Source organism: Mus caroli, unplaced genomic scaffold, assembly GCF_978045245.1.
Source record: "Mus caroli unplaced genomic scaffold, Mus_caroli_1 scaffold_4, whole genome shotgun sequence".
Classification (NCBI taxonomy): domain Eukaryota; kingdom Metazoa; phylum Chordata; class Mammalia; order Rodentia; family Muridae; genus Mus; species Mus caroli.
In genome coordinates this window covers 21,587,526-21,614,504 of record NW_028227259.1, presented here as the reverse complement: position 1 = coordinate 21,614,504, position 26,979 = coordinate 21,587,526, and the positions used below count along the sequence as shown (strand labels likewise).

General features: G+C 40.8%; 2 protein-coding genes and 1 pseudogene across 2 annotated transcripts; 1 reads left to right on the top strand and 2 right to left on the bottom strand.

Moving 5' to 3' along the window:
- The first annotated feature begins 609 nt into the window (after window positions 1-609).
- Window positions 610-1,925, top strand: LOC147004992 (uncharacterized; annotated as a pseudogene).
- A 14,378-nt stretch (window positions 1,926-16,303) lies between these two features.
- On the bottom strand, window positions 16,304-22,696 carry LOC147004991 (spermatogenesis-associated protein 31H1-like; the record flags this gene model as incomplete). The annotated part of the gene is made up of 2 exons (XM_085836091.1): window positions 21,846-22,696; window positions 16,304-21,707 (listed from the first exon to the last, which is right to left on the bottom strand). Coding segments are annotated over exons 1-2 (6,255 nt in total), but the record flags the coding sequence as incomplete, so codon positions are not given.
- Window positions 22,697-22,830: 134 nt separating this feature from the next.
- LOC147004990 (uncharacterized) lies at window positions 22,831-25,903 on the bottom strand. The gene is given in 2 exon segments (XM_085836090.1): window positions 22,831-22,863; window positions 22,865-25,903. Coding segments are annotated over 2 exon segments (3,072 nt in total).
- Between the last annotated feature and the right edge of the window lie 1,076 nt (window positions 25,904-26,979).

Below are 26,979 nucleotides of genomic sequence, written 5' to 3'. Positions count from 1 at the left end.
GGGGAAGATGGCAGTATAGTGGTAGATCTAGGTGCACAGCTTATATTCATATTAATTTAGTTGTGTTTTCATTGCCAGGGCATATTTGGGTTGGAGATTTACCGGAACAAAATGGTGCTGAACGTGGGGTTTTGAACCCAACTAACCTGAGATAAATGTTCACTGCCCCTCAATCTCTGAATAGGGCTTGGGCAGTGATATAGGCTGCAGCAGTGTGGATTAGAAACTGACTGAGTCTGAGGACCTACAGAGAACAGCAGAGAGGCTGGCTCCCCTGACTCCCAGACAGAGAGTTATGGTCAGGAACAGCACCTCAGCCCGAAGCTGTAGGGAGTAACAGGTGACCCTGGGACATAACTGCCTGTGAGGTAGTTTTGGGGCAGACACTGAACTAATCTATGCCCAAGAGAGCCTTTCTGTGTTCACTTCCCCATATCCTTCCTGTCTCACCCTGCCCCCCTTACTCCCAAACAGGAACATAGATGAAGAGGGTCTTTCTACACTCAAACCCCCCTGTGAATAAAGAATCAGGAGACAAAGGTATAAAGGGTTCCAGACTAGGTAATTCATTTATAGAAAGGGAGATATATAACCTTTTAATACTTGAAGATGAGAATCACAATAAATATCTTTTTGGCTTTATATAGTGATATTTTGAATGGTTTGGCAGGGGTGGATTTAGAGGAAATAGACATCTTATCATTTACTGGTACTGCAATATTTATTCTCTTGATTACTGTGTCCTCTCAAAAGACAGGGCCCTAGATAAAAATAATTCCTTGCCTTAGAAAAGAGATTACAAGTAACACTAGAACTAAAGCTTCAGGATTTTATTGGTCAAAATAAGCAACAGAAAGAGGAGAATGAAGGTTGGAGACAAAAGCTAGAAGAGATACTAGAACAGAAATTCTAATATGAAATGATTCTAGAACATAAGTTCATAGATGAGTCTGAGCAACAGAGAGATAAGCTTAAGGCTTGGCAACATGGCCTAGAGGAAATACTAGAACCAAAGGTTCAGGATTTCATGGGTCAAAATAAGCAAAGAGGAGAGTGAAAGTTGGAGACCATAACTGGAAAAGATGCTAGAACAAAGGATGCAGCAGCTCACAGATCAGACTGAACAGCAAGGAGATAGAGATAAAATTTGGAAGCAAAGTCTAGAGGATAATTTACTGAAGCTAGCAAATCAAAATAAGGTAGATGCTGCAATATTAGATTTACAACAAAAAGAGAAGCTAAGATTATGGAAGCAGGGCTTAGAATGGAAGATACAGAAAATTATAGACTAGCATGAACAACGGAAAGAGAAATTTAAGATTTGGCAACATGGCCTAGAGGAAACACTAGAATTGAAGACACAGGAAATTATAGGTCAGAATAAGAGACAGAAAGATGAAAATGAAGGTGGGAAACAGGAGCTAGAAAAGATTCTAGAACAAAGGATTCAGCAGCTCACAGATCAGGATGAGCAGCAGAGAGAAAATAATGAGGATTGGAAACTAGACTTGGAGAATAACCTTTTAAAATTAATTAATCAAAATAAAATGGACAGCAGACTATCACAATTGCTACCTAAAGAAAAAAATCAAAATGTGGAGGCAGAACCTTGAACAGAGAATATAGGAGTTCAAGGAATAGGAAGAGTGACAAAAGGAGAGATAGGAAGCATGAACATTAAGGAAGGAATTTAAAATTTCAATTAAGGAAAATACTCAGGTAGGGACAGAAGATAAAATTAGAGAAAGCCAACCACAGGTTATTAGAAAACAAACTTTAGTCTATCCAGTTAAAATACAACAAAGACCTCCAGACAATGATTTTTCACAGGTTATCAGGAATTTGAACAGCAACCTGTGGATGTGTTAGATCTGAGAAAATTTGAGGGAAGTGTCAATTATTTGGAATGCAATTGCCATTTGTAAAACAAATTCTGACTTCTTGGGCTATTAAAAATAGAATAATTCCCCAAGACTGGGAGGATATGGCAAGAGCAATACTAGAACCTGCTGCAAATTTACAATGGTTCACATGTTGGAGAGACAAGGTGAGGGAGCTAGCACAACAAAATAGAGCCAAGGGTAGATAGATTTCCACAGACCAACTACTTGGTGACGGTCACTTTGCTGTGGTAGAGGTGCAGGCTGTATATGATGAAGAGACTCTGGTATTGTGTCACTTGTCAGCCTTAAAGGCCTGGAACAAAGTTGCAGAATCAGGGAAAAGACTTGAACCATTTATTCAAGTCATACAAGGTCCACAAGAAACCTTCCCTGACATTTTACAAAGGCTAACCTCAGCTGTGGAAAGGAGTATATCAGATTCAGCAGCAGTTAAGGCAGTAATAGAGTTTCTAGCCTTTGGAGATGCAAATGCTGAATGTAAGGAAGTAATCAGACCACGGAGGGCAAGGTCAGCATCAATAGATGAGTGGATTAGATATACAACTGGTGTTGGATCTCAATTACCTGATATGACTGTAATAAGAGAACCTGCCCCCTAGACACCTAGAAATCACCCAAGATTTCAAATGTTTTAATTGTGATGAGTGAGGTCATCTCAGAAATGACTGCAGAAAAAAACCACAGTAATACCAAAAGGGGGCCTATTCCTTCTGGAATATGTCAAAGGTGTGGCAAAGGCTGACATTTGACTAGGGAATGTAGAGCAACAACAGACAAATTGGGCAACACCCTGCCAAAAAAACTCCCAGGGGGGCCTCTCGCAGGCCCCAATGCCAGGCAGGGAGAGTTTGCTTTCTTAGGAAAATTAAAATTACTGCCTCAAAAAGAGGTGTGCAAAGGCCAGACAAGGCTGAGGCAAGTTCTGTAGACAATTCAAAAGGCCTCAAAGGGAGCCAAAAACCAGTATTTTGGCAAACTTATATAGAGTATCAAAGCCAAAGCTAAGAATGCTAGTAAACAATGTTGAGATTGAAGGAATGGTTGACACTGGAGCAGAGATGTAACCATTATCTCTCCAAAGGCTTGGCCTGTAAGTTGGCTATTTCAAGAAGTAGACATCCAATTTCAAGGAGTTGAACCCTTATCCCAAATAAGTAAAGTACCAGATGGCTTAAATGTATAAGACCAGAACATCTGGTAGGAAAATTGAGGCCATATGTGACTGATATAGCCATTAACTTATGGGGAAGAGATTTATTATAGCAGTGGAAAACCCAAATTAATATCCCCTCAGTCTCAGTGTCTAGCCTTGAAACCTGTCAGGCTCCTAATAAAAATTTTAAATTAGTTAGAGAACATTATCAAAGGCAGTTACAGATTGTCCAAACTGTCCATAAATAAGATACAGCAAAGGCTGACAATTTAGCTATACCCAAAGGGACCACTGCTGCCAAGACACTAAGGTGGTTGACTGTCCAACCCATTTAGATTGATCAATGTTCTATGGGAAAAGAAAAACTACAGGCATTAGAACAGCAAGTCCAGGAGCAGCTGAAGGCTTAGCATATAGAAGAGTCTACCAGCCCTTGGAATTCTCTAATATTTGTCATTAAAAAAAAAATCTGGCCAAAGGAGGATGTTGACAGATCTCAGATCGATTAATGGGTTCCTTGCAGCCTGGGATCCCATTGCCTTCCCTTTTACCTAAGGAATGGCCTATCATAGTGATTGATCTGAAAAGTCTGGTTTTTTTTTTTTGTTTTTTTTTTTTTGTTTTTTTTTTTAACCATTCCTCTACATGAAAGTGATAAGGAAAGGTTTGCTCTCTCAGTACCTACCTTCAATAGAGGTCGCCCAATAAAAAGATACCTTTGGAAGGTCCTGTGACAAGGAATGTTAAATAGCCCTACCTTTTGCCAATATTTTGTACAACAGCCATTGGAGATGATTTGCAAACAATTTCCCCAATCCATTATTTATCATTATATGGATGACTTCTTATTGACTGATCCAGATATAAATATCGTGGGAAGAATGTTTGATGAAGTTAAACAACAACAACAACAACAACAACAACAAACCTTGCCTTTGTGGGGATAGCCAATCACCTCTGAGAAAAATACAAAGAGGGGATTCTATTAGTTATCTAGGGTATAAAATAAGTCTGCAAAAGGTTAGGCTACAAAAGGTGCAAATCAGAAGAAACCAATTAAGGACCTTTAATGATTTTCAGAAGTTACTGGGAGATATTAACTGGCTGTAGCCTGCAATTGGCTTGGCCACTGCCAAGGTACTCCGGTGGAGCCAGCTTGAGGCAGTAATGCCAAAAAAGCTGCTCATGAGAAATGAATTCCTAGAACTTTTCTCCTGGAGGTCTGCTGACCCTCCAGCTTGGATCAGTTTGGCAGGCGTAAAACCTGGAAGCTGTTCTTGAGGATCAGAGTTCCATGGTAATTCTTCTCCCAGAGGTTGGCATTCTCTCCTGAACCCAAAATTATCAAATTCCCACCGCATTAGTTTAATGCATAGATTCACGTGCACTCTATTAAGCATTACCTTATAGTAAATGCCTTTTAAGATTGTATTCTAACATAGCTAAAGCCTTTCCCAGTGTTCTAAGATCCCAGATAACAGCAAGGAGCTTAACCTATTCAGTAACTAATTTAGCTCTACCATAAAACAATAAAACACTAGCCATTAGCTCAATTATCTGCAAAAAAGAGACTAAAAGTCTCACTGAGATAGAAATATTTACTACAAACTACATTCCACACCAGAGCAAGTTGATATACTATCCTGATAATGGAAATTCTCCAAATTAGATATAATTTAACAAGGCCTAGAGAATTTCGGGGTCAGTGGCACTACATTACTCTTGAAGCCTGTAAAGATTTAAACCCCATGGAGCAATTAACAAAGTGTAAAACTCTTGCCAGGCTAGGGCTGAAGTAGGCGCTTATCTCTAAGTAAACATAGTCTTTTTAAAGTCACTCCTCTTGCACCTGGGAAACTTCAATGTACCGTATCTGTTATGTTTTACAATTTATGATATTCGCTGTAATATAATAGTCTCATGTTTTACCAAGAGATTACATTCAGATTCGACACCTCTCTTGTGTGTGTTTCTGTCTGTCCCATCCAACTCTTTGCCCATCTGCTCGAGAGAACTCTTTCCTACGCAGGCACGGGACCCAGAGGGTCTGCGGCAGGCCACTCAAGAGCTAAGCAATGTATTTCAAACCTTACATGGTGATAATGATTTAAATAGCCTAAGAAAACTATCAGCTGAGGCTGACGAGTTAGCTTTGGTAGAAAGGAAATTGCAGGTTACACATCTAGATTGTATTGATCCAAAGATGTCCTGCATCTTAGTCATCTTACCTTTTACTCATTCCCCTACAGGAATTCTTATGCAGAGGGAAGATTATATCTTAGAATGGAGATCTTTTTGCACATAAACAGAGTAAGAAATTTAAAACCTACATTGAGAAAGTCTCGGAATTGATACCAAAAGGAAAAATGAGACTTCGACAATTAGTCAGAATGGATCCAGCTGAAATTGTGGTACTTCTTACTAATGTAGAAATTGCCACTAGTTGGTCTGCTCCCATGAAGACTCCATATCCTGGTCCATCCTAGAGGACCTGCTGCACTAAGAGCAGTTGTCTGAAGACCTCCCAGGAGATCTACTGCAGCCAGGTCAACAGATCAGCAGCTTCTTTGTCCCTGTGAAGAGCTCTCAGTTGGAAGACCCCACAAGTGATTTGATGTAGCCAAGGTGGCAGACCTACTGGGAGACCTGAACAATCCAGGGACAAAAGAGGCAGATGCCATACAGTCACCCAGACCAACAAACAATAAGGATATCCAGATGGTGAAAGGCATGCACAAGACCATAAGCAACAGAAGCCAAAATACATGGGCATCATCAGAACCCAGTTCTCCCACTACAGCAAGCCCTGAATATACCAACACACCTGAAAATCAGGAATTTTTCCTAAAATCAATATCTCATGAAGATAATAGAGTCCTTTAAGGAGGATATCAATAACTCACTGAAAGAAATACAGGAAAACACAGGTAAACAGGTGAAGAAATTGAATAAAACAATCCAAGAGCCAAAAGCAGAAGTAGAAACAATAAAGAAAACACAAATGGAGGCAAACCTGAAATGGAAAACCTAAAAAAGAGGTCAGGAATTACAGATGTAAGTATTACCAACAGAATACAAGAGATAGAAGAGAGAATCTCAGGTGTAGAAGATATGGTAGAAAAGATTGATACAACTGTCAAGAAAATTCAAAACATAAAAAAAAAACCTAACCCAAAGCATCCAGGAAATTCAGGGCACAATGAAAAGACCAAATCTAGGAATAATTGGAATAGAAGAGAACAAAGATTCCCAGGTCAAAGGACCTGAAAAGTCTTCAACAAAATCATAGAAGAAAACTTCCCCAACCTAAAGAAAGAGATGGGCATAAAGGTACAAGAAGTGAATAGAACAACAAATAAATGGGGCCAGAAAATAAAATTTTCTCATCACATAATTATCAAAACACTAAATGCACAGAGTAAAGAAAGAATGTTAAAAGCTTTAAGGGAAAATGCCAAGTAACATACAAAGGTAGACCTATCAGAATTACACCAGATTTCTCAACAGAGACTATGAAATCCAGAAGATCATGGTCAAAGGTCATGCAGACTCTAAGAGAACACAAATGCCAGCCTAGGCTACTATACCCAACAAAACTCTCAATCAACATAGATGGAGAAACCAAAATATTCAGGACAAAACCAAATTTAAATAGTATCTATCTACTAACCTAGCCCTACAGAGGATCATAGAAGGACAACTCCAACACAAGGAAGATATCTGCACCAAAGAAAGGACAAGATATTAAGCATCTCACAACAAAGTCAAAAGCAGAGAGCCATAAGCACATAAAGCCACCTACAAAAACAAGTGTATCAGGAGCCATCAATATTAATGGACTCAACTCACCTATAAAAAGACATAAACTAACAAGACTGGATACGCAAACAAGATCCAGCATTTTGCTGCATACAAGAAACACACCTTGGGGCTGGAGAAATGGCTCAGCAGTTAAGAGCACTGACTGTTCTTCTGGAGGTCCTGAGTTCAAATCCCAGCAACCACATGGTGGTTCACAACCATCCGTAATGAGATCTGTTGCCCTCTTCTGGTGTGTCTGAAGATAGCTACAGTATACTTACATATAATAAATAAATAAATAAATCTTTAAAAAAAGAAAAAAGAAAAAGAAACACACCTCAATAACAAAGACAGGCACTATCTCAGAGTAAAAGGATGGAAAAAGGTCTTCCAAGCAAAAGATCCCAGGAAACAAGCAGGAGTTGCCATCCTAATATCCAATAAAATAAACTCTCACCCAAAAGCTATTAAGCATGATGAAGAAGGGCACTTCATATTCATCAAGGGAATAATTCAGCAAGAGAAAGTCTCAATTCTAAACATCTATGCCCCAAATGCAAGAGCACCCAAATTCATAAAAGAAGCTTTATTAAAATTCAAAACACATATTGAACTCCACACAATAATAGTGGGAGATTTCAAAACCTCACTCTTAACAATGTGCAGGTCATTGAAACAGAAACTAAACAGAGACACAGTGAACTAAGAGAGGTTATGAACCAAATGGATTTAACAGAAATCTACAGAACATTTCACCATAAAACAAAGGAATACACCTTCTTCTCAGCACCTCATGGGACCTTCTCCAAAATCAAACATATAATTTGTCATAAAACAACCCTCAGCAGATACAAGAAGATTGAAATAATACCATGCATCCTATCAGATCACCATGGCCTAAAGCTGATTTTCAATAACAACAAAAAGTACAGAGAGCACACATACATGTAGAAACTAAAAATTTCTCTACTCAATGACAACATGGTTAGGGAAGAAATAAAGAAATTAAAGACTACCTGGAATTTATTGAAAATGTTGACACATCATATCCAAACTTATGGGACACAATGAAAGCAGTGCTAAGAGGAAAGTTCATAGCACTAAGTGTCCTGGTAAAGAAACTGGAGAGAGCTTACACTAACAACTTAATAGCATACCTCAGAGCTCTAGAAAAAAAAAATAAGCAAACTCACCCAAGAAGAGTAGAAGCCAAGAAATAGTGAAACTCAGGGCTAAAATCAACCAAATAGAAACAAAGAAAACAATACAAAGAATCAGCAAAACCAAAAGCTGATTCTTTGAGAGAATCAGCAAGATAGATAAACCCCTAGCCAAACTAGATAGTAAGTAATATATAAAGGCAGATCTATCAGAATTACACCAGACTTCTCAACTGAGACTATGAAAGCCAGAAGATCCTGGACAGATGTTATACAGACACTAAAAGAACACAAATGCAAGCCCAAGCTTCTATACACAGCAAAACTCTCAATCAACATAGATGGAGAAACCAAAATATTCAGGACAAAACCAAATTCATACAATATCTTTTCACAAATCCAACCCTTCAAAGAATAATAAAGGGAAAACTCCAACACCAGGAGGGAAACTAAGCTCTATAAAAAGCAAGAAAGTAATCTTTCAACAAACCTAAAAGAAGATAGCCACCTGAACAAAATTCCAACTCTGACAACAAAAATAACAGGAATCAACAATTAATTTTCCTTAATATCTCTGGACTCAATTTCCCAATAAAAAGACATAGATTAACAGACTGACTACACAAACAGCACCCAACATTTTGCTGCATACAGGAAACCTACCTCAGGGAAAAAGAAAGACACTACCTCAGAGTAAAAGGCTGGAAAACAATTTTCCAAGCAAATGGTCCCAAGAAATAAACTGGAGTAGCCATTCTAATATAGAATAAAATCAACTTCTAACCCAAAGATATTAAAAAAGACAAGGAGGGGCACTTCACACCCATCAAAGGTAAAATCATCCAAGATGAACTCTCAATTCTGAATATCTATGCTCCAAATGCAAGGGCAGCCACATTCATTAAACAAACTTTAGTAAAGTTCAAAGCACATATTGCACCTCACACAATAATATTGGAGACTATTCAATACCCCACTCTCATCATTGGACAGATCTTGGAAACAGAAACTAAACGGAGACACATGGAAACTAACAGAAGTTATGAAACAAATGGATTTAACAGCTATCTACAGAACATTTTATCCTAAAACAAAAGGATATATTTTCTTCTCAGCACCTCATGATACCTCCTCCAAAACTGACCATATAATTGGTCACAAAACAAGCCTCAACAGATATAAAAATATTGAAATAATCCCATGCACCCTATCAGATCACCATGGACTAAGGCTGATATTCAATAACAACACAAATAGAAAGCCAACATTCATGTGGAAGCTGAACAACACTGTACTCAATGATAACTTGGTCAAGGAAGAAATAAGAATTTACAGACTTTTTAGAGTTTAATGAAAATGAAGCCATAACATATCCAAACTAATGGGAAATGATGAAAGCAGTCCTAAGAGGAAAACTCATAGTTCTGAGTGCCCCCCCCCCCCAAAAAAAAAAATCTGGAGAGAGCTTCCAGGAGCAGCTTGACAGCACACTTAAAAGCTCTAGAACAAAAGGAAGCAAATTCACCCAAGAGGAGTAGACAGCAGGAAATAATCAAACTCAGGGCTCTAATCAACCAAATAGAAACAAAAAGAACTATACAAAGATTCAACCAAACCAGGAGCTGGTTCTTTGAGAAAACCAAGAAAATAGACAAACCCTTAGCCAGACTAACTAGATGGCACAGGAACAGTATCCTAATTAACAAAATTATAAATGAAAAGGGAGACATAACAAAATCTGAGCAAACCCCCCAAAAATCATCAGATCCTACAACAAAAGCCAATACTCAAAATAACTGGAAAACCTGGATGAAATGTACAGTTTCCTAGACAGATACCAGGTGCCAAAGTTAAATCAGGATCAAATTAACGATCTAAACAGTCCCATATCCTCTAAAGAAATAGAAATAGTCATTAATAGTCTCCCAACCAAAAAAAAAAAAAAAGCCCAGGAAGTTATGGGTTTAGTGCAGAGTTCTATCAGACCTTCAAAGAAGATTTAATTCAAATACTCCTCAAACTATTCCACAAAATTGAAACAGAAGGTACTCTACCCAATTTATTCTATGAAACCATAATTACTCTGATACCTAAACCACACAAAGACCCAACAAAAAAAGAAAACTTCAGACCAGTTTGCATAATGAATATCGATGCAAAAAATACTCAATTAAATTCTCACAAACCGAATCCATGAACACATCAAAATGATCATCCATCATGAACAGGTAAGCTTCATCCCAGGGATGCAGGGATGGTTTAATATACAGAAATCCATCAACATAATCCACCATAAAAACAAAATCAAAGACAAAAACCACATGATCATCTCATTAGATGTTAAGAAACATTTGACAAAATCCAACACACCTTGATGATAAAAATCTTGGGAAGATCAGAAATTCAAGGCCCATACCTAAACATAATAAAGGCAATATATAGCAAACCAGTAGCCAACATCAAACTTGAAGCAATCTCACTAAAATCAGGAACTAGACAAGGCTGCCCACTTTCTTCCTGCCTATTCAATATAGTACTTGAAGTCCTAGCCAGAGTAATTAGACAACAAAAAGAGGTCAAATAAATACAAATTGGAAAGGAAGAAGTCAAAATATCACTATTTGCAGATGATATGATAGCATACATAAGTGACCCCAAAAATTCAACCAGAGAACTACTAACCCTGATAATTAACTTCAGTGAAGTAGCTGGATACAAAATTAACTCAAAGAATTCAGTGAATAAACAGGCTGAGACAGAAATTAGGGAAACAACACCCTTCAAAAGTCACAAATAATATAAAATACTTTGGTGTGACTCTAACCAAGGAAGTGAAAGATATGTATGATAAGAACTTCAGTAACACCTCTCCTGTGCATATATCCAGATGTCCTAACTGGTAAGAAGGACACATGCTCCACTATGTTCATAGCAGCCTTATTTATAATAGCCAGAAGCTGGAAAGAACCCAGATGTCCCTCAACAGAGGAATGGATACAGAAAATGTGGTACATTTACACAATGGAGTACTACTCAGCTATTAAAAAGAATGAATTTATGAAATTCCTAGGCAAATGAATGGACCTGGAGGGCATCATCCCGAGTGAGGTAACCCAATCACAAAGGAACTCACACAATATGTACTCACTGATAAGTGGATATTAGCCCAGAAACTTAGGATACCCAAGATATAAGATACAATTTGCTAAACGCATGAAACTCAAGAAGAACGAAGACCAAAGTGTGGACACTTTGCGCCTTCTTAGAATTGGGAACAAAACACCCATGGAAGGAGTTACAGAGACAAAATTTGGAGCTGTGACGAAAGGATGGACCATCTAGTGATTGCCATATCCGGGGATCCATCCCATAATCAGTTTCCAAACGCTGGCACCATTGCATACACTAGCAAGATTTTGCTGAAAGGACCCAAATATATCTGTCTCTTGTGAGACTATGCCGGGGCCTAGCTAACACAGAAGTGGATGCTCACAATCAGCTATTGAATGGATCACAGGGCCCCCCAATGGAGGAGGTAGAGAAAGCACCCAAGGAACTAAAGGGAACTGCAACCCTATAGGTGGAACAACAATATGAACTAACCAGTACCCCGGAGCTCTTGTCTCTAGCTGCATATGTATCAAAAGATGGCCTAGTTGGCCATCACTGGAAAGAGAGGCCCATTGGACTTGCAAACTTTATATGCCCCAGTACAGGGGAATGCCAGGGCCAAAAAGGGGGAGTGGGTGGGTAGGGGAGTGGGGGTGGGTGGGTATGGGGGACTTTTGGGATAGCATTGGAAATGTAAATGAGGAAAATATCTAATTAAAAAAAAAGAACTTCAAGTCTCTGAAGAAAGAAATCGAATAAGATCTCAGAAGATGGGAAGATCTCCCATGCTCATGGATTGGCAGGATTAATGTAGTAAGAATGGCTATTTTGCAGAAAGCAATCTACAGATTCCATGCAATCCCCATCAAAATTCCAACTCAATTCTTAACGGAGTTAGAAAGGGCAATTTGCACACTCATCTGAAATAACAAAAAAACCTATGATAACAAAAACTATCCTCAACAACAAAAGAACCTCTGGTGGAATCACCATCCCTGACCTCAAGCTGTACTACGGAGCAATTGTGAAAAACAAAAACAAAACCTTCATGGTACTGGTACAGTGAAAGACAGGTAGTTCAATGGAATAGAATTGAATACCCAGAAATAAACCCACACACCTATGGTCACTTGATATTTGATGGAGGAGCTAAAGCCATCCAGTAGATAGAAGACAGCATTTTCAACATATGGTGCTGACTCAACTGGTGGTTAGCATATAGAAGAATGTGAATGGATCTGTTCTTATCTCCTTGTACAAAGCTCAAGTCTAAGTGGTTCAAGGAACTCCACATAAAACCAGAGAGACACTGAAACATATAGAAGAGAAAGTGGGGAAGAGCCTTGAAGATATGGGCACGGGGAAAAATTCTTGGACAGAACAGCAATGGCTTGTGCTGTAAATCAAGAATCGACAAATGGGGGTGCTGAATAGATGGCTCAGTGGCTAAGAGTATTGACTGCTCTTCAGAGGTCCTGAGTTCAATTCCCAGCATCCACATGGTGGCTCACAACCATCTGTAATGGTATCTGATGCCCTTTTCTGGTGTATCTGAAGACACCTACAGTGTATTCATATACATAAATCTTAATAAAAAGAATAATTAAAAAAATAATTGACAAATGGGACCTCCTAAAATTGCAAAGCTTCTGTAAGGCAAAGGAGACTATCAATAAGACAAAAAGGACACCGACAGATTGGGAAAGAATTTTTACCAATCCTAAATTTGATAGGGGACTAATATCCAATATATATAAAGAACTCACGAAGTTGGACTCAAGAGGACCAAATAACCATATTTAAATATGGGGTACAGAGCAAAACAAAGAATTCTCAACTGAGGAATACGGAAGAGCTGAGAAGCACCTGAAAAAATATTCAACATCCTTTATCATCAGGGAAATGCAAATCAAAACAACCCTGAGATTCCACCTCACACCAGTCAGAATGGCTAGGATCAAAAATTCAGGTGACAGCAGATGCTGGCGAGGATGTGGAGAAAGAGGAACACTCCTCCGTTGTTGGTGGGACTGAAAGCTGGTACAACCACTCTGGAAATCAGTTTGGTAGTTCCTCAGAAAATTGGACATAGTTGTACTGGAAGATCCAGCAATACCACTTCTGGGTATTTACCCAGAAGATGTTCCAACTTGTAATAAGGACACATGCTCCATTATATTCATAGCAGCCTTATTTATAATAGTCAGAAGCCGGAAAGAACCCAGATGTCCCTCAACAGAGGAATGGATACAGAAAATGTGGTACATTTACACAATGGAGTACTACTCAGCTATTAAAAACAACGAATTCATGAAATTCTTAGACAAATGGACGGATCCGGAAGATATCATCCTAAGTGAGGTAACCCAATCACAAAAGAACACACATGGTATGCACTCATTGATAAGTGGATATTAGCCCAGAATCTCAGAGTACCCAAGATACAATTTGCAAAATACATGAAATTCTAAAAGGAAGACCAATGTGTGGATACTTTGCTCCTTCTTAGAAAGGGGACCAAAATACCCATGGAAGGAGTTAAATAGACAAAGTTCAGAGCAGAGACTGAAGGCATGACCATCAAGAAACTGGCCAATCTGGGGTCCATCCCATAAACAACCACCAAACCTAGACCCTATTTCAGATGCCAACAAGAGCTTGCTGACAGGAGACTAATGTAGCTGTCTCTAGAGAGGCTCTGCCAGTGCCTAATACAGAAGTGGATACTCACTGTCATCCATTAGATGCAGCACAAGGTCCCCAATAAAGGAGCTAGAGAATGTACCCAAGGAGCTGAAGGGGTTTGCAGCCCCATAGGAGGAACAACAATATGAAGTAACCAGTAACCCCAGAGCAGAGCTCCCTGGGACTAAACCACCAATCAAAGAAAACACATGGAGAGACTCATGACTCTAACTGCATATGTAGCTGAGGAGGGCCTAGTCGGTCATCAATGGGAAGAGAGGCCCTTGGTCCTGTGAAGGTTCTATGCCCCAGTATAGGGGAATGCCTGGGCCAGGAAGCAGGAGTTGGTGGGCTGGGGAGCAGGGAGAGGGGGAAGAGGATAGGGGATCTTTGAAGGGGAAACTAGGGAAAGGGATAACATTTGAAATGTAAATAAAGAAAATATCTAATTTTAAAAATGCAGAACTTATACTAAGAAGGAAAGAATCCCAGAATTTTATTGAAGTATAGACCTATATTAAGTTTGAGTTACTACAGCAATTCTAGAATTTACTTACTCAACAAGTATTTACTGAGGTTTTTATACCTGGAGAACATGTATTACACACAGTCTTTGCTTTTTACTAAGTAATTCTAAAATGAGAGAGAGAGAGAGAGAGAGAGAGAGAGAGAGAGAGAGAGAGAGAGAGAGAGAGAGAGAGAGAGAGAGAGAGAGAGAGGATTAAATGGGGAGAAGGAAGCCAATGGTGAAAAGGGAGTAAGGGTGTTATTTCTCTTAAGCTGCTTCCTGCTGTCTAGGGGAGTGGTTAATTTGGGAGTATAGCTGACTTTCACCATCAGATCCACTTGGTTAAGTTTCCCATCAGTTCCTCTGTGGACAGTGGCTCTTCTGTGGGCAGTGGCTGGTAATCCCGTAACAGGAGCTGATTAATAGTTTGTAGAAATTTTTTTGTATTAGTCATTGAAGGAATGTAGAAACATTATTAATGAGGCAGGAAGCAAATAATAACACCTGGAGTATGACTAGAAAAGGCATTACAAAAGGAAATATCCACTTCCATATAGGGTTTTCAAAAATCCCAGAACTGAAGGTCTCACATTCCCTGAAATTCTTTATGTCTGACTGGAGCTCCTGGATTTTATCACTATTTTGGATTGGTTGACATAGAAACAGCATTCTTCATGGAGGAACAGGCAAAGACCACCTTCTTTAGCTATCAGGATATCTAGCCCCCATTGGTTCTGAAACACCATGACTGAAAATGTTGTGATCTTGGCCAGGCTTCAGAAGGACCACACCATGCCAAACAGTTCCACGTGAGGTTTATTGAGAGAAAGAGGGGCAAGGTGGTGGTGGAAAGAGAAGGGGAGGGAGAGAAAGAGATATCAAGGGGGCTTTTATTTATATATGGATGGTGACATAGTCATAGCAAAAGGTGGGACATGATCCAAGTGGATTCTGGGAATATGGTGGCTGTTATCTTGGCAACAGGTGTGGGGGTTGTGCCTATGTGATGTCAGAGGTTTCAGGGGTCCTGATGCCAGCATCCTCCCTAAGGGCTGCAAGGGCATCTCCTGGGGTGACTTCTCCCTGCAGTACTTGGACAGCTACTCCCTGAGTGACTGTGATGGCTACTTCCAGAGGGATTTTGAGCGTGCCTCTTTGAGGGAATGTGATGACTTCTCCTTGAAGAACTTTGAGGAGTTCTCCTTGAGGGGCTGCATGGGGTCCTCCTTGAGGGACTGTGAGGGCTCATCCTCGAAGGACTTCTTGGATTCTTTCTTGAGGGCCTTGGAGGGCTCCTCTGTGATGAACTTGGACGGCTACTCCCTGAGCGACTGTGATGGCTACTTCCAGAGGGATTTTGAGCGTGCCTCCTTGAGGGAATGTGATGACTTCTCCTTGAGGAACTTCGAGTTCTCCTTGAGGGACTGTGAGGGCTCCTCCTTGAAGGACTGCATGGGGTCCTCCGTGAGTGACTGTGAGGGCTCCTGTTTGAGGGACTGCATGGGGTCCTCCTTGAGGGACTGTGAGGGCTCATCCTCGAAGGACTTCTTGGATCCTTTCTTGAGGGCCTGGGAGGGCTCCTCCGTGATGAACTTGGATGGCTACTCCTTGAACGACTGTGATGGGTACTTCCAGAGGGATTTTGAGCGTGCCTCCTTGAGGGAATGTGATGACTTCTCCTTGAGGAACTTCGAGTTCTCCTTGAGGGACTGCATGGGGTCCTCCTTGAGGGACTGTGAGGGCTCCTGCTTGAGGGACTGCATGGGGTCCTCCATGAGGGACTGTGAGGGCTCATCCTTGAAGGACTTCTTGGATTCTTTCTTGAGGGCCTGGGAGGGCTCCTCCGTGATGAACTTGGATGGCTACTCCTTGAGCGACTGTGATGGCTACTTCCAGAGGGATTTTGAGTGTGCCTTCTTGAGGGAATGTGATGACTTCTCCTTGAGGAACTTCGAGGAGTTCTCCTTGAGGGACTGAGTGAGGTCCTTCTTGAGGAACTTCGAGGAGTTCTCCTTGAGGGACTGCATGGGGTCCTCCTTGAGTGACTGTGAGGGCTCCTGCTTGAGGGACTGAGTGGGGTCCTCCATGAGGGACTGTGAGGGCTCATCCTCGAAGGACTTCTTAGATTCTTTCTTGAGGGCCTGGGAGGGCTCCTCCATGATGAACTTGGATGGCTACTCCCTGAGCAACTGTGATGGCTACTTCCAGAGGGATTTTGAGTGTGCCTCCTTGAGGGAATGTGATGACTTCTCCTTGAGGAACTTCGAGGAGTTCTCCTTGAGGGACTGAGTGGGGTCCTTCTTGAGGGACTGTGAGGGCTCCTCCTTAAGGGACTGTTATAAAGTCTGTCAGAGAGACTGTGGTAGGTTCTTAGAAAGGAGCTAAGACTCTTTCTCTGGGAGGGACTGTGATGACACCTCTCAGAAAGACTTCTAAGGGTTCTGTCAGTGGGACTACTATGCCTTCTCCAAGAAGGACTATGTTGCCTCCTCTCATAAGGACTTTGCCAGTGAATTCTCTGAGGAAGCCTGCGATGGATCCTTTCAGGTGGCTTATTACATAGGGTTCTCTCCATGAAGAAGCCTTGTTGTTCTTCCTTGTTAATGGGTTTCTTTCCCAAGTGACTCTGCAGGGTTCCCTTCAAGAGAGGGTTAGATACAATTCTCTCTTGGGCCTGAAATTTGGCTCCTACTTTAGGAAAGTTCTTGGACTCTAGACTGGATATTTCATCACTACAGCTTTTTGTTGCCATACTGTAGACATTTTGAACTTTCTTCAAAGGTTCTGGGATGGAAGTAGCTTGGTTAAAGACATCTCTTCCACAAGCCAAGATCTTCTGCAATTGCAAGGGTCTGGGTAGGAGAGAGCTTGCTTCTTTGGGCTTTTGAGGTTGTCTACAGCACTCACTTGCTCCCTGAAATTTGTCCTTTTGCTTAGGGGTTGAACTTGATGACCTGTACCCGACAACTGGTGTCCTGGCTTCATGACTATCTCCCATTAAGCCATAATCCTCAGATCTTTGTTTGGGGTGCAAGTTTTTGATTGACCACAAATTATCTGGCCTCATCTTGTACTGAAGTTTCTGTCCTATAAAATTCACAGTTGTGTGTGCTGCTTGGAATACTTGCCTTAGGCTGTGAAAAATCGATTGGATAAATTTGGGCCGGGAGGATTTCTTAGGCTGTCTCTTGGAAGTGCTTGTTTGGATGTTTTCCATTTTGCTTCTTGATAGACCCCTCAGTGTTCTAGGATGGCTGCCTTTTGTGCTTGTACTGATTTTGTAGAGCCTTGTGATTTGTGTTTGAGGCCCCTTGATGATTTTTTTCATTGGATGTGTTAAGACAGAAGTCTTTCTTGGGCTTGATTTAACAGATCTTTCATCCAGATTGCTTCTGTACTCACTCTCTGATAAGTCATGACCCTGACAGAACACAGAGTCTTTGGCTGTTGTGTTTCCTGCCATACTACGGCTGCACCATTGCTTTTGTTGAGTGTGGACTTGTACAGAAGTAGGAGACAGGGAAGAACTGGACTGGAAATCTCTTCTAGGATTCTTGGATGCTGGTGTAGAGAGTCTGGCTTTCCTTCCTGATGGTGATGCAACACCCTTCCACGGATCTGCTCGGTTTCTTGCATGATACTTTGAGACTTGAGGTCTTTTCCTAGTTTGTAATTTAAATCTAAGATGCAACCGAATTTCACTACCATGGCCCTCAGGGGTGCTTAAAAGGTGGAGCTGTGGGTAGATGAGAAGGTACCATCCAAAAGCAGACTGTAAATGATGACAGCAATTAAATCCTGAACATCGACCACATTGTAAGCAGATGGGATACTTTAGGACAAGACCTGACGCTAGAGGAAGAGGGACATTGTGCTGTATTTGACTTCTTAGGAGTTTTCCTGCTATTTTCCTCTGTAGTTCTTTTAGCAGTTGGGACTGTTCTGAGATATCTGTCTTGGACTGGGAGAAAGAACCTGTCCTGAGGGAATGCTGAGACTCAGAAGTCCTAGTAAAATTTTCACATGGTGAAATTTTACTCTGCTCCCTGGAAAGAGAACCTTCCCTAGTATAAAGTATCTTAGAGTTAGACTCTGATTTTGTCAAGGCAGGAAACCTGGCCCCAGTACATGAGACAGACACATGCTCAGTGACATCCTGGAGTATATTGCTGAGGTTTGAGCTTGTTTTCTTGACTCCCAATCTACTACCAGAGTATTGCTGTATTATGGAAGATGTGGAGCCTCGTGTCCACATCTTTAAAGGCATTCTTTTCTCATTACTGTGACATAAAATATGTCTCTGAATATAGTTTTTAACCACTGAAGTCTGAGAAACAGTCCTTGGAGCCCTCTCTAGCAGGCTTTGAGAAAATTCTATTAGTTCAGCTGGAACCCCAAATAAATTATGAATAGACTGGCAGATGTCCATAGTGGATCCTTCTGTTAAAAATGACTGAGAACAAGGATTCCTCTCCATAATGGTTCCCAGGACATTCCCCAGCATTAGCACACTGGAGAGGTATTTCCTAGGTAGTCGCTGCCTACAGACATGACTTTCCCAGACATTCTGTTGTATGCCCAAGAAAGAATGGATAGAGCTTCTTCGAGCCCCTAATCCAGCCTGAAACTCCTCTGATAGTAGTTTGAATGAATATGAAGAATACCTCTGGAATTCCTCCATTTGGCCCTTTTCAATTCCTTCCTTAGATAAGACATTCATACTCCAGATCTCAGGATATGGGTTTCCCTTGGTGTCCTCTGTCTTATCAGAGGGTAGATTTGGAAGGACCAAGGGAAGAACTGAAGATTTTATTATAATAGTGTCTGTGTAGGACTTTGAAGACTGCAAAATTCCAAAACCAAGATTTTCCATATCAAAATCTCTTAAATCTTTAGGCACCCCAGAACCCTGAAGGTGCCCTAATTCGGTTGTTTTATCAATGTTGGAAAGAAATGGGGTTGAAGGGCTGTGTATGAAACTAGATAAGGAATTCTCTGCCTGTAATTTTACTGATGTGATCATCTCTGAGTCTTTATTCTGATTTGAATCCTTAATTTTCATTAATTTAGGAGATTCTGGTTTGAGGCCTAGAGATTTTTCAGCCTGAAGCCTTTGTTCATGAGTTAACAATGTAGGTTCCTTAAGGAGAGATGTTTGCTGAAATATTAATTCTGCAGAAGTCACTTGAATATCTGCCTTTGGAGTTAACCCTGCAAGTTTTACCAGTCCTTGAAGATGTGGTCTTGGGTGTAAATTCAAACACTCCTTTATTTTAATGCTCGATCTCATGGTGAGTCCTGATGCTACTTCTTCAGATTTTGCAATCAGAACCAGTGGTTTGGGATTTAATACAGTCTTTATAATTTGAAAGCCTGGTTGTCCTTTTATTTCTAAAACCTGATGTGTTGGTGCTACGGTTAATTTATTGGACTGCACATTTTGTAGCCAAAGGCTTGGAGCAAATTTTGAACTTATCACATCATGTATTCTGGGAGTCAAATCATTGTATTTTGACTTTTGAGGGGTACTCTCTGGAATCTTCACAGACTTTACAACTTGAAGTGGTGGTCCAGGAATCTCTTCCACGTTTTCAGAAACTTTGGGGAGGGCAACTGATTGAGGAACTGGAAGGGGTGTCTTTGCAGATTCTGTCACTTGATCTCGTGGCTTTGGATTAATGCCTACAAAGTTTACCATTTGATCCAGTGATTCTATTGGAGTGATGCTTGCACTTTCTAGGCTCAGATTCTGAGGTTCTGTTAGCTTAGCCGCTACCTCTCCTGGCTGCTGTGTACCAAAGGTGAGCTCTACAGAGTCTGTATTTCCCTCAACTTGACTGGTTTGCTTGCATGACAACTCAGAGGATTCTTTTTGCAGCCACAGCATAGAGGCCAAAATTTTAGATTTGTGAATCTGAGTTCCTGGCCCTGGTGTTATTCCTGAAACAGGATCTGGGATGTGACAGAATGGCCTTGGTGTTGATACTACAGATTGTTCCCTTTGAGATCTTTTCTTAGAGTCCATCCCCAGAGGTCCTAAGTCTTGAGGACATGGCCTTAGAGATTTTTCTACAAATCTGGTCTCTCTATTTACTGGCTTTGGAGTCATTCTAAGAAATTCTTTCGCTGGCTGTCTTGCTTCACAAGTCACCTCTATCATGTCTACAACATGATTCTTGACACTGAGGGCCATTCTATCAGTTTCTGTAACTTCTTTTATGTGTAACTCCTTGAAATCTTGAAATTGAAGCCATGACCAAGAATGTAACTCAGGAGTTTCTGGGATCTGGTTTAGTTCTGAGGATTTTGAGTCTTGATCACTTAGTGTTGGAGTCAGATCAAAAAATTCTGGTACTTGAAGATCTAGCTTCAGGGGCATCTCTAATGATTCTATGACTTTATGTGTTGGGTTGGAGCTCAACCTCACAGATTTCTCCATCATTTTTTTGCTTTTATGTCCCAACCCTTTTGTCATTTCTAAAGATTCCACATCTTGATAAATTGGTGGTGAAGTAAAATTCGATTTAGGGACTTGACCCATAGACTTCATGTTCATCCCTGCAAAATCCACCACCTGTCGCTCTGGTCTATATATGACTTTAGCAGATTTTGTGACAGAATCAATTGTCTGGGGCATTAGGTTCCCAGGTTTCATGTTTTGAAGATTTGACTTTGGTGGTGACTCCACAGATTTTCCTGGTTCTGGCAGAGACACTGATGGCAATTTTACCTGTTTTACACCTTGCCATTTTGGCTCTGAAGTAAATGCCAAAGATTTTGTATTTTGCTGCTGTGATTTCAGCGGCAAATTTGAAAATTTGACACTAGTCAGTGCTGGTCCTGCTAAGAGCTTCCTGGTGGACTGTGGTGCCAATGCCATCACTGGTTTCTCCTCGGAAGGAAAGAGTTGGCAATTCAGACTTTCCTGTTTAGATCCTATTATCAGCTCCTTAGGGTTTGTATCTTGAAAACATGGCTTTGGTGCAAAGGAAGACATAAGATGTTGTGAACTGTGGCATGGCATCAATTTTGAAGAACTCACACTTTGAGACTGTGGCACTGGCTTCAACTGGACAGTTTGAAGGTTTTGAACACAAGGATCTGGAAAAAACAACTTATTGCTCAAGTCGTTCAGACCACAGGTAGTTGTCAGTTCTACAGCACTTTTACAAAACGACATTTGTGTACTCCTCGCTGGAAACTTTCTATCTTCAGGTGGTGACCTTGGTAAAGCCACAGAATTCACACCATTTGACTGAGGCCTCAAACTTAATATAGGTTGTGCACTTTGCTGCCATGACCCACACTGGTTCTTCAAAAGTGGGTTCTTTTGAAACTTTGCCCCTGGCATTAAGTTAGATGAACCCACACCTTGAGAAGGTAATCTAGAGTTTAACAGAACAGATTTTGTACTTTGAGACTCTGAGTCAGGGGTCAACTCAAAGGACTTTATGCTTTGCAACTGTGGCCCTGCACTGGGCTTTACAGAACTTATGCACTGAGGTTTTGACTCAGGATTAAACCCAGAAGAATTCATATCTTGACTTTGTGGACCAGGGTTGTATTCCATAGGTGCTATACCCAAATTGTTTGACCCTGGAGTTAATTCAGACTTCAAATCTTTCAAGTGTTGTTGTTGAAGTTTTGGAGCTTGTAAATGTGACCCAGGGTTGTAGCCAATAGAATTTACAGACTGAGATTCTTGACTTAAAGTACATGCAGAAGAATTTATATCTTGCAAATGTATTCTAGTATTGCACCAAACAGGATTTACACACAGAATTTGTGGTGATGGAAATGTACAAAAATTCATACCTTGAAAAAGTGACCCAAGATTATACCTATTAGAATTTTCACACAGAGGATTTTGCCCTTCAGTGTATACAAAAGAATTTACTCCTTGGATCCCTTGTGTTTGGCTACAGTTACCTGTTTGGAGCTTATCAGGTTTTACACTTTGAACAACCGGATCAGTAACAAATTCAAATGAGGTTGCACCTTTGAATTGTAAGTTAGAGTTCATTTCATCTGTGGGTTTCATATTTGCAGGCTTTGATTTTGTTTTGGCTACAGTTACAGGTTTCACACTTTGCTGTTTCAAACATAGGGTGATCACAGGTTCCCTATCTTGTGTTTGTGGCTGTGAAGTCAGTTCCTTGGGTTTTACACCTTGCAGTTGAGGTCCTTGAAACACCTCCATAGACTTCTCTTGAAATAGCATCCTTGGTACAAAAGTCACAGGATTCTGCTCTTGCTTCTTTGGTTCAAGTTTCAAGTCCATGGCATTTACATCTTGAACATGTGTATCACAGGCCAACCCCTTGTTTTTCAAATCTTGAATTCTTGAACCTGGAATCAACTTCACAGACTTCATATCTCCTCTCAGTGAACTACTTGGGGATTCCACAGTAGATTTTATCCTCTTGAGACACTCTTCTACAGTTACGTTCACAGGTTTCCTATCTTCTATTTTTGTCTTTGAAGGAAGTAACCTATGTTTTAAACCCTTCAAGCTGGGGCCCGGAGGCAGCTCCTCAACTTTCCTATCTCCTGCCTGCATCCCTGGGGTTGACAGCATAGATTTGACATGCTCCAGCTCTGACATTGACTTTAACTTTGTAGATGTAATGTCTCCCAAATGTAGCCCTGGTGTTAATTCCACAGATGTCAGAGCTTCTTGCTTTGAGACTGTGTTCTTCTCCACAGGTTTTATATGTCCCAAAAGTTGTCCTTCTATCAATTCAGAAGATGCTCTGCCTTGGGTCTGTGGTCTTCTGATCAACTCAGAATGATCTGCATTTCCTAAGTGTCTCCCAGGAGGCAATTTCATTGTTTCCGCCATTTGCACCTGTGACTCAGATACCATTTTATAAGACATTTTGTCTTCAAAGCTTGGTACTTGATTCCTTGTGACATATTTTACATCGTGAAATGGGGACTCTTGTCCTATCAATTCTGGCTTCATCCCCTGCCTCTCTGGCTGTGTTGTCAACTCAAAATTTTTTACACATTCTAAATGTGGCCCTGAGTTTAGCTCTGAAGTTTTCACCCCTTGAGGTGGAGTTCCTCGTATTACATCCAAAAATTTGACATCTTGAAGCCATGGCCCTGAGTTAAAACTCACTTGCCTTGTATCCTGTAGCCCTGCAGTCATCATCTTTGCTAATTTGGGGTCATGCATCCCTAACTCTAGAGTTATAGAACTTCCACTATCACACATCGATCCTGAGATTTGCTCCCCAAATTTGACCCCTTGAAGTCTCGGTCTTGAAGCCAGCTCAGAAAATTTGGTATCTTGTTCTCGATGTCCTGCGCTGACGTCCTCAGATATCACATGTGGATGCTGTAGTTCAGAGGCTTGTGTTGTAAATTTCATGTTGTGAAACGCTGATCCTTGTGTAGGCAGAGCAAGCTTCCTATCTTTGAACTTTGGCTCTTGGCTTAATGGCCAAAATGATTCTGGCATAAATCCCTGAGATATCCTCCTCTCTTGAATCAGAAAACCTTGTATTAACTGTGTATTTTTGAAGCCATGGTGCTTAGGTTTTGGCATCGAATCAAAAAATCTCACATCTTGCAAACATGGTCCTAGATTTACTTTAGTAGATTTCACATGTTGTAGATGTGGTTCTAGAAACTTTGGCCCTGGAATAAAACCAGATGACCTGATTTCTTGTACTGGGAAATATGATATTGCTTCATCAGATTTCAAATTATAATGTGGGGAGCCCGAGATAGAATTTGCTGGATTTTCCCCTTGAAGAAGTTGTCCTTGATATAACTTTGGAAATCTGACACTTTGCAGTTGTGGCCCTGGAATCAATGGTGATTTGACAACTGATGGCTCTTGGCCCAGATTCAAATCCACGGATTTCACAGTTGGAATTTGTGTCCCCTCAACCAACTCCTTTGGTGATAAACTCTGAAGCTCTGGCTCCAGTTTTGCCTTTTCAGCATCTACCACTCCTAGAGATGACTGTTGTACTAAATCCACAGATAAATCACCTTGTGACTCTAGTTCTGTATCTATTTGCATAGACTTTACATTGTGGGGCTGTGGCCCTGGGATCACATCTATAATATGTGGTGTGGGTCCTGTAGTTAACTCTATAGGTTCTACAACTAGTCCAGAAGGTTCAGTGGTTTTTTCTACCAATGACTCTGATTCCTCAATTTGCACTCTTGCTTCTAGATTCAACCCCTGAGATCCTATTTCTGAATATGTTTCTACAATGGTCCCCTGGGTATTATCAACTTCAGGCGATGTCAATTCGGTGCTTGCTGTGAATTCATACAGACTCATTTCTGATGGGTTACTAATATTTGGTTCCCTTGTTTGATGCTCAGGATTTACTACATTTATGGATTCAATTACTGGATTTGATGACTTGGGAGGTATACTCACTTTTTGAGCTCGGTATGATGGCTGTGATAAGTCAGTCTTATCTTTTGTTTTCCCCACAGGGTCTGTTACCTCTGAATGTGAATCTAGGATTATTCCCATTGAATCCATAACCTGAAGCAATGCCATCGGAGTGACCTTTATTCTGTCTTTGGCTGGACATGGTGGCTTGGGTGTCAGCTTTGCATGAGTTCCTTGTGCCTCATGTGACTTCATCCTTTCTTCTGGAAGACCTAGGACCCTCTGCTCTGTATTCAGCCCTAACACGTGCTTTGGATCCTTTTTCTGTAAAGTGGTTTCTTCCTGAATTTCATTAACTTCTTCATTTCTGGAAGATGGCGTGTCCATTGATATAACTAAAGGATTGTATCTAATGATTTGGTGATCATTCTCAGATTCTAACTGCTTGTTGGAGGTAAGTGGCCGTGACATTTGGGCTTCTGTCCTATTTACTTCAGAATTGTCCCCTTTGTTCACATGTAGATGAATCGATAGAGCACTTGAAGATCTGTTGGTACTTGGCTTGGTGCTCTGAGGGATGGGTGTAGGTAACTGAGTGTGGGGGATCTCTTGTTCAGGAACTCCTTGTACATCCATCAGATGATTGAGTGTTTTCCATGACTTCTTCACAGGCAGAGGTACCACTTGTTTCTGCAGAGTAGAAACCTTCTGAGACATATGTCCTTGCAGCTCTCTCCTGACTAACGGATCTAGGGATTGTAAATTAGAGCTAATAAAAGAGCCATGAGCTTGTAAGGGAGGAAGGACAGCAAAATTCTGGAAAAGATCTGACTTCTCAGTGTCAGTCAGCTGAAAGGTAGGCAGTGGTGTGCTTTGGTTCCTGGATGTGGGCCATTCCTTTACCAGGGAGTCGGGGACAATATTGCCCTGGATTTGCCAAGTTGTTCTTTCAGGAACGATTGGAAGATAAGACAGGATCGAGCTGTTGTTGGAGGATTCAGAGGATATGCTGTAGTCAGTAGAACGTTTCCAATTTTTACAGTAATGGCAATGTGGGACACTCACATGAGCCACAATGTCAGAGATGGAGGAAGAAGATGTATCATGGAATTCTGGTAAATCCGGTTCCAAAAGTGTTGCTCTGAAAACAAAGAGAGTTTTCTTTTCATTTTCTTTTGAATCAGTAGTGGGAAAATTAGGACAAAGGAAGACAGTCATCATTCCAAGTCCAAATTATTTTTGGCCAAAGGGAGGTGAGGGTGGAAAAGGGATGCCATTCACAAGCATCAGTTACTTCTGTAAAGAATCCCTCTACCAAAGCTCAAGTCTAAGTGGATCAAAGAACCCCACATAAAACCAGAGACACTGAAATTTATAGAGGAGTAAGTGGGGAAAACCCTCGAAGATATGTGAACAGTGAAATGTTCCTAAACAGAATAGCAATGGCCTGTGCATTAAGATCAAGAATAGACAAATGGGACCTCATAAAATTGCAAAGCTTCTGTAGGGCAAAAGATACTGTTAATAAGACAAAAAAGGTCACCAACAGCTTGAGAAAGAATTTTTACCAATCCTAAATCTGATAGGGGACTAATATCCAATATATACAAAGAGCTCAAGAAGCTGAACTCGAGAAATTCAAATAACCCCATTAAAAATGGGGTATAGAGCTAAACAAAGAATTCTCAACTGAGGAATACTGAATGGCTGAGAAGCACTTGAAAAAATGTTCAACATCCTTAATCATCAGTGAAATGCAAATCAAAACAACCCTGATATTCCATGAAGTAAAACTACCAGGTATTTTATACTTCTAGCACTTACAATTAAAGTGATGTCTTAGTTGGGTTTCTATTGCTGTGATGAAACACCATGACCATTATCTGCTTGCAGCTAAAGGGTTAGTTTCACCTTCCAATTTTCAAGTCATACCCCATTGCTGAGGGAAATCAAGGTAGGAACTCAGGGCAGGATCCATGAGGCAGGAGCTGACACATGGGCTCTGCTTACGGGTTAGCTTTCATAGCTTGCTCACCCTGCCTTCTTATGTCACCTGTGACCACCAGCTTGGGGTGGCATCACCACAGTGAGCTGGATGTTCCTACATCAATCATCAATTAAGGAAATGAATCACAGGCTTTCACACAAGACAATGTGGAAGGAGCAATTGAGGGTCCCTCTATCAAAATGACTCGAGCTTGTATCAAGTTGTCGTGAAACTGTCAGTAGGACAGTCTGAAGACAGACTCTGCTTACCTAAGGAGATCATCTTCCACAAATTTCATTCTGGAGTT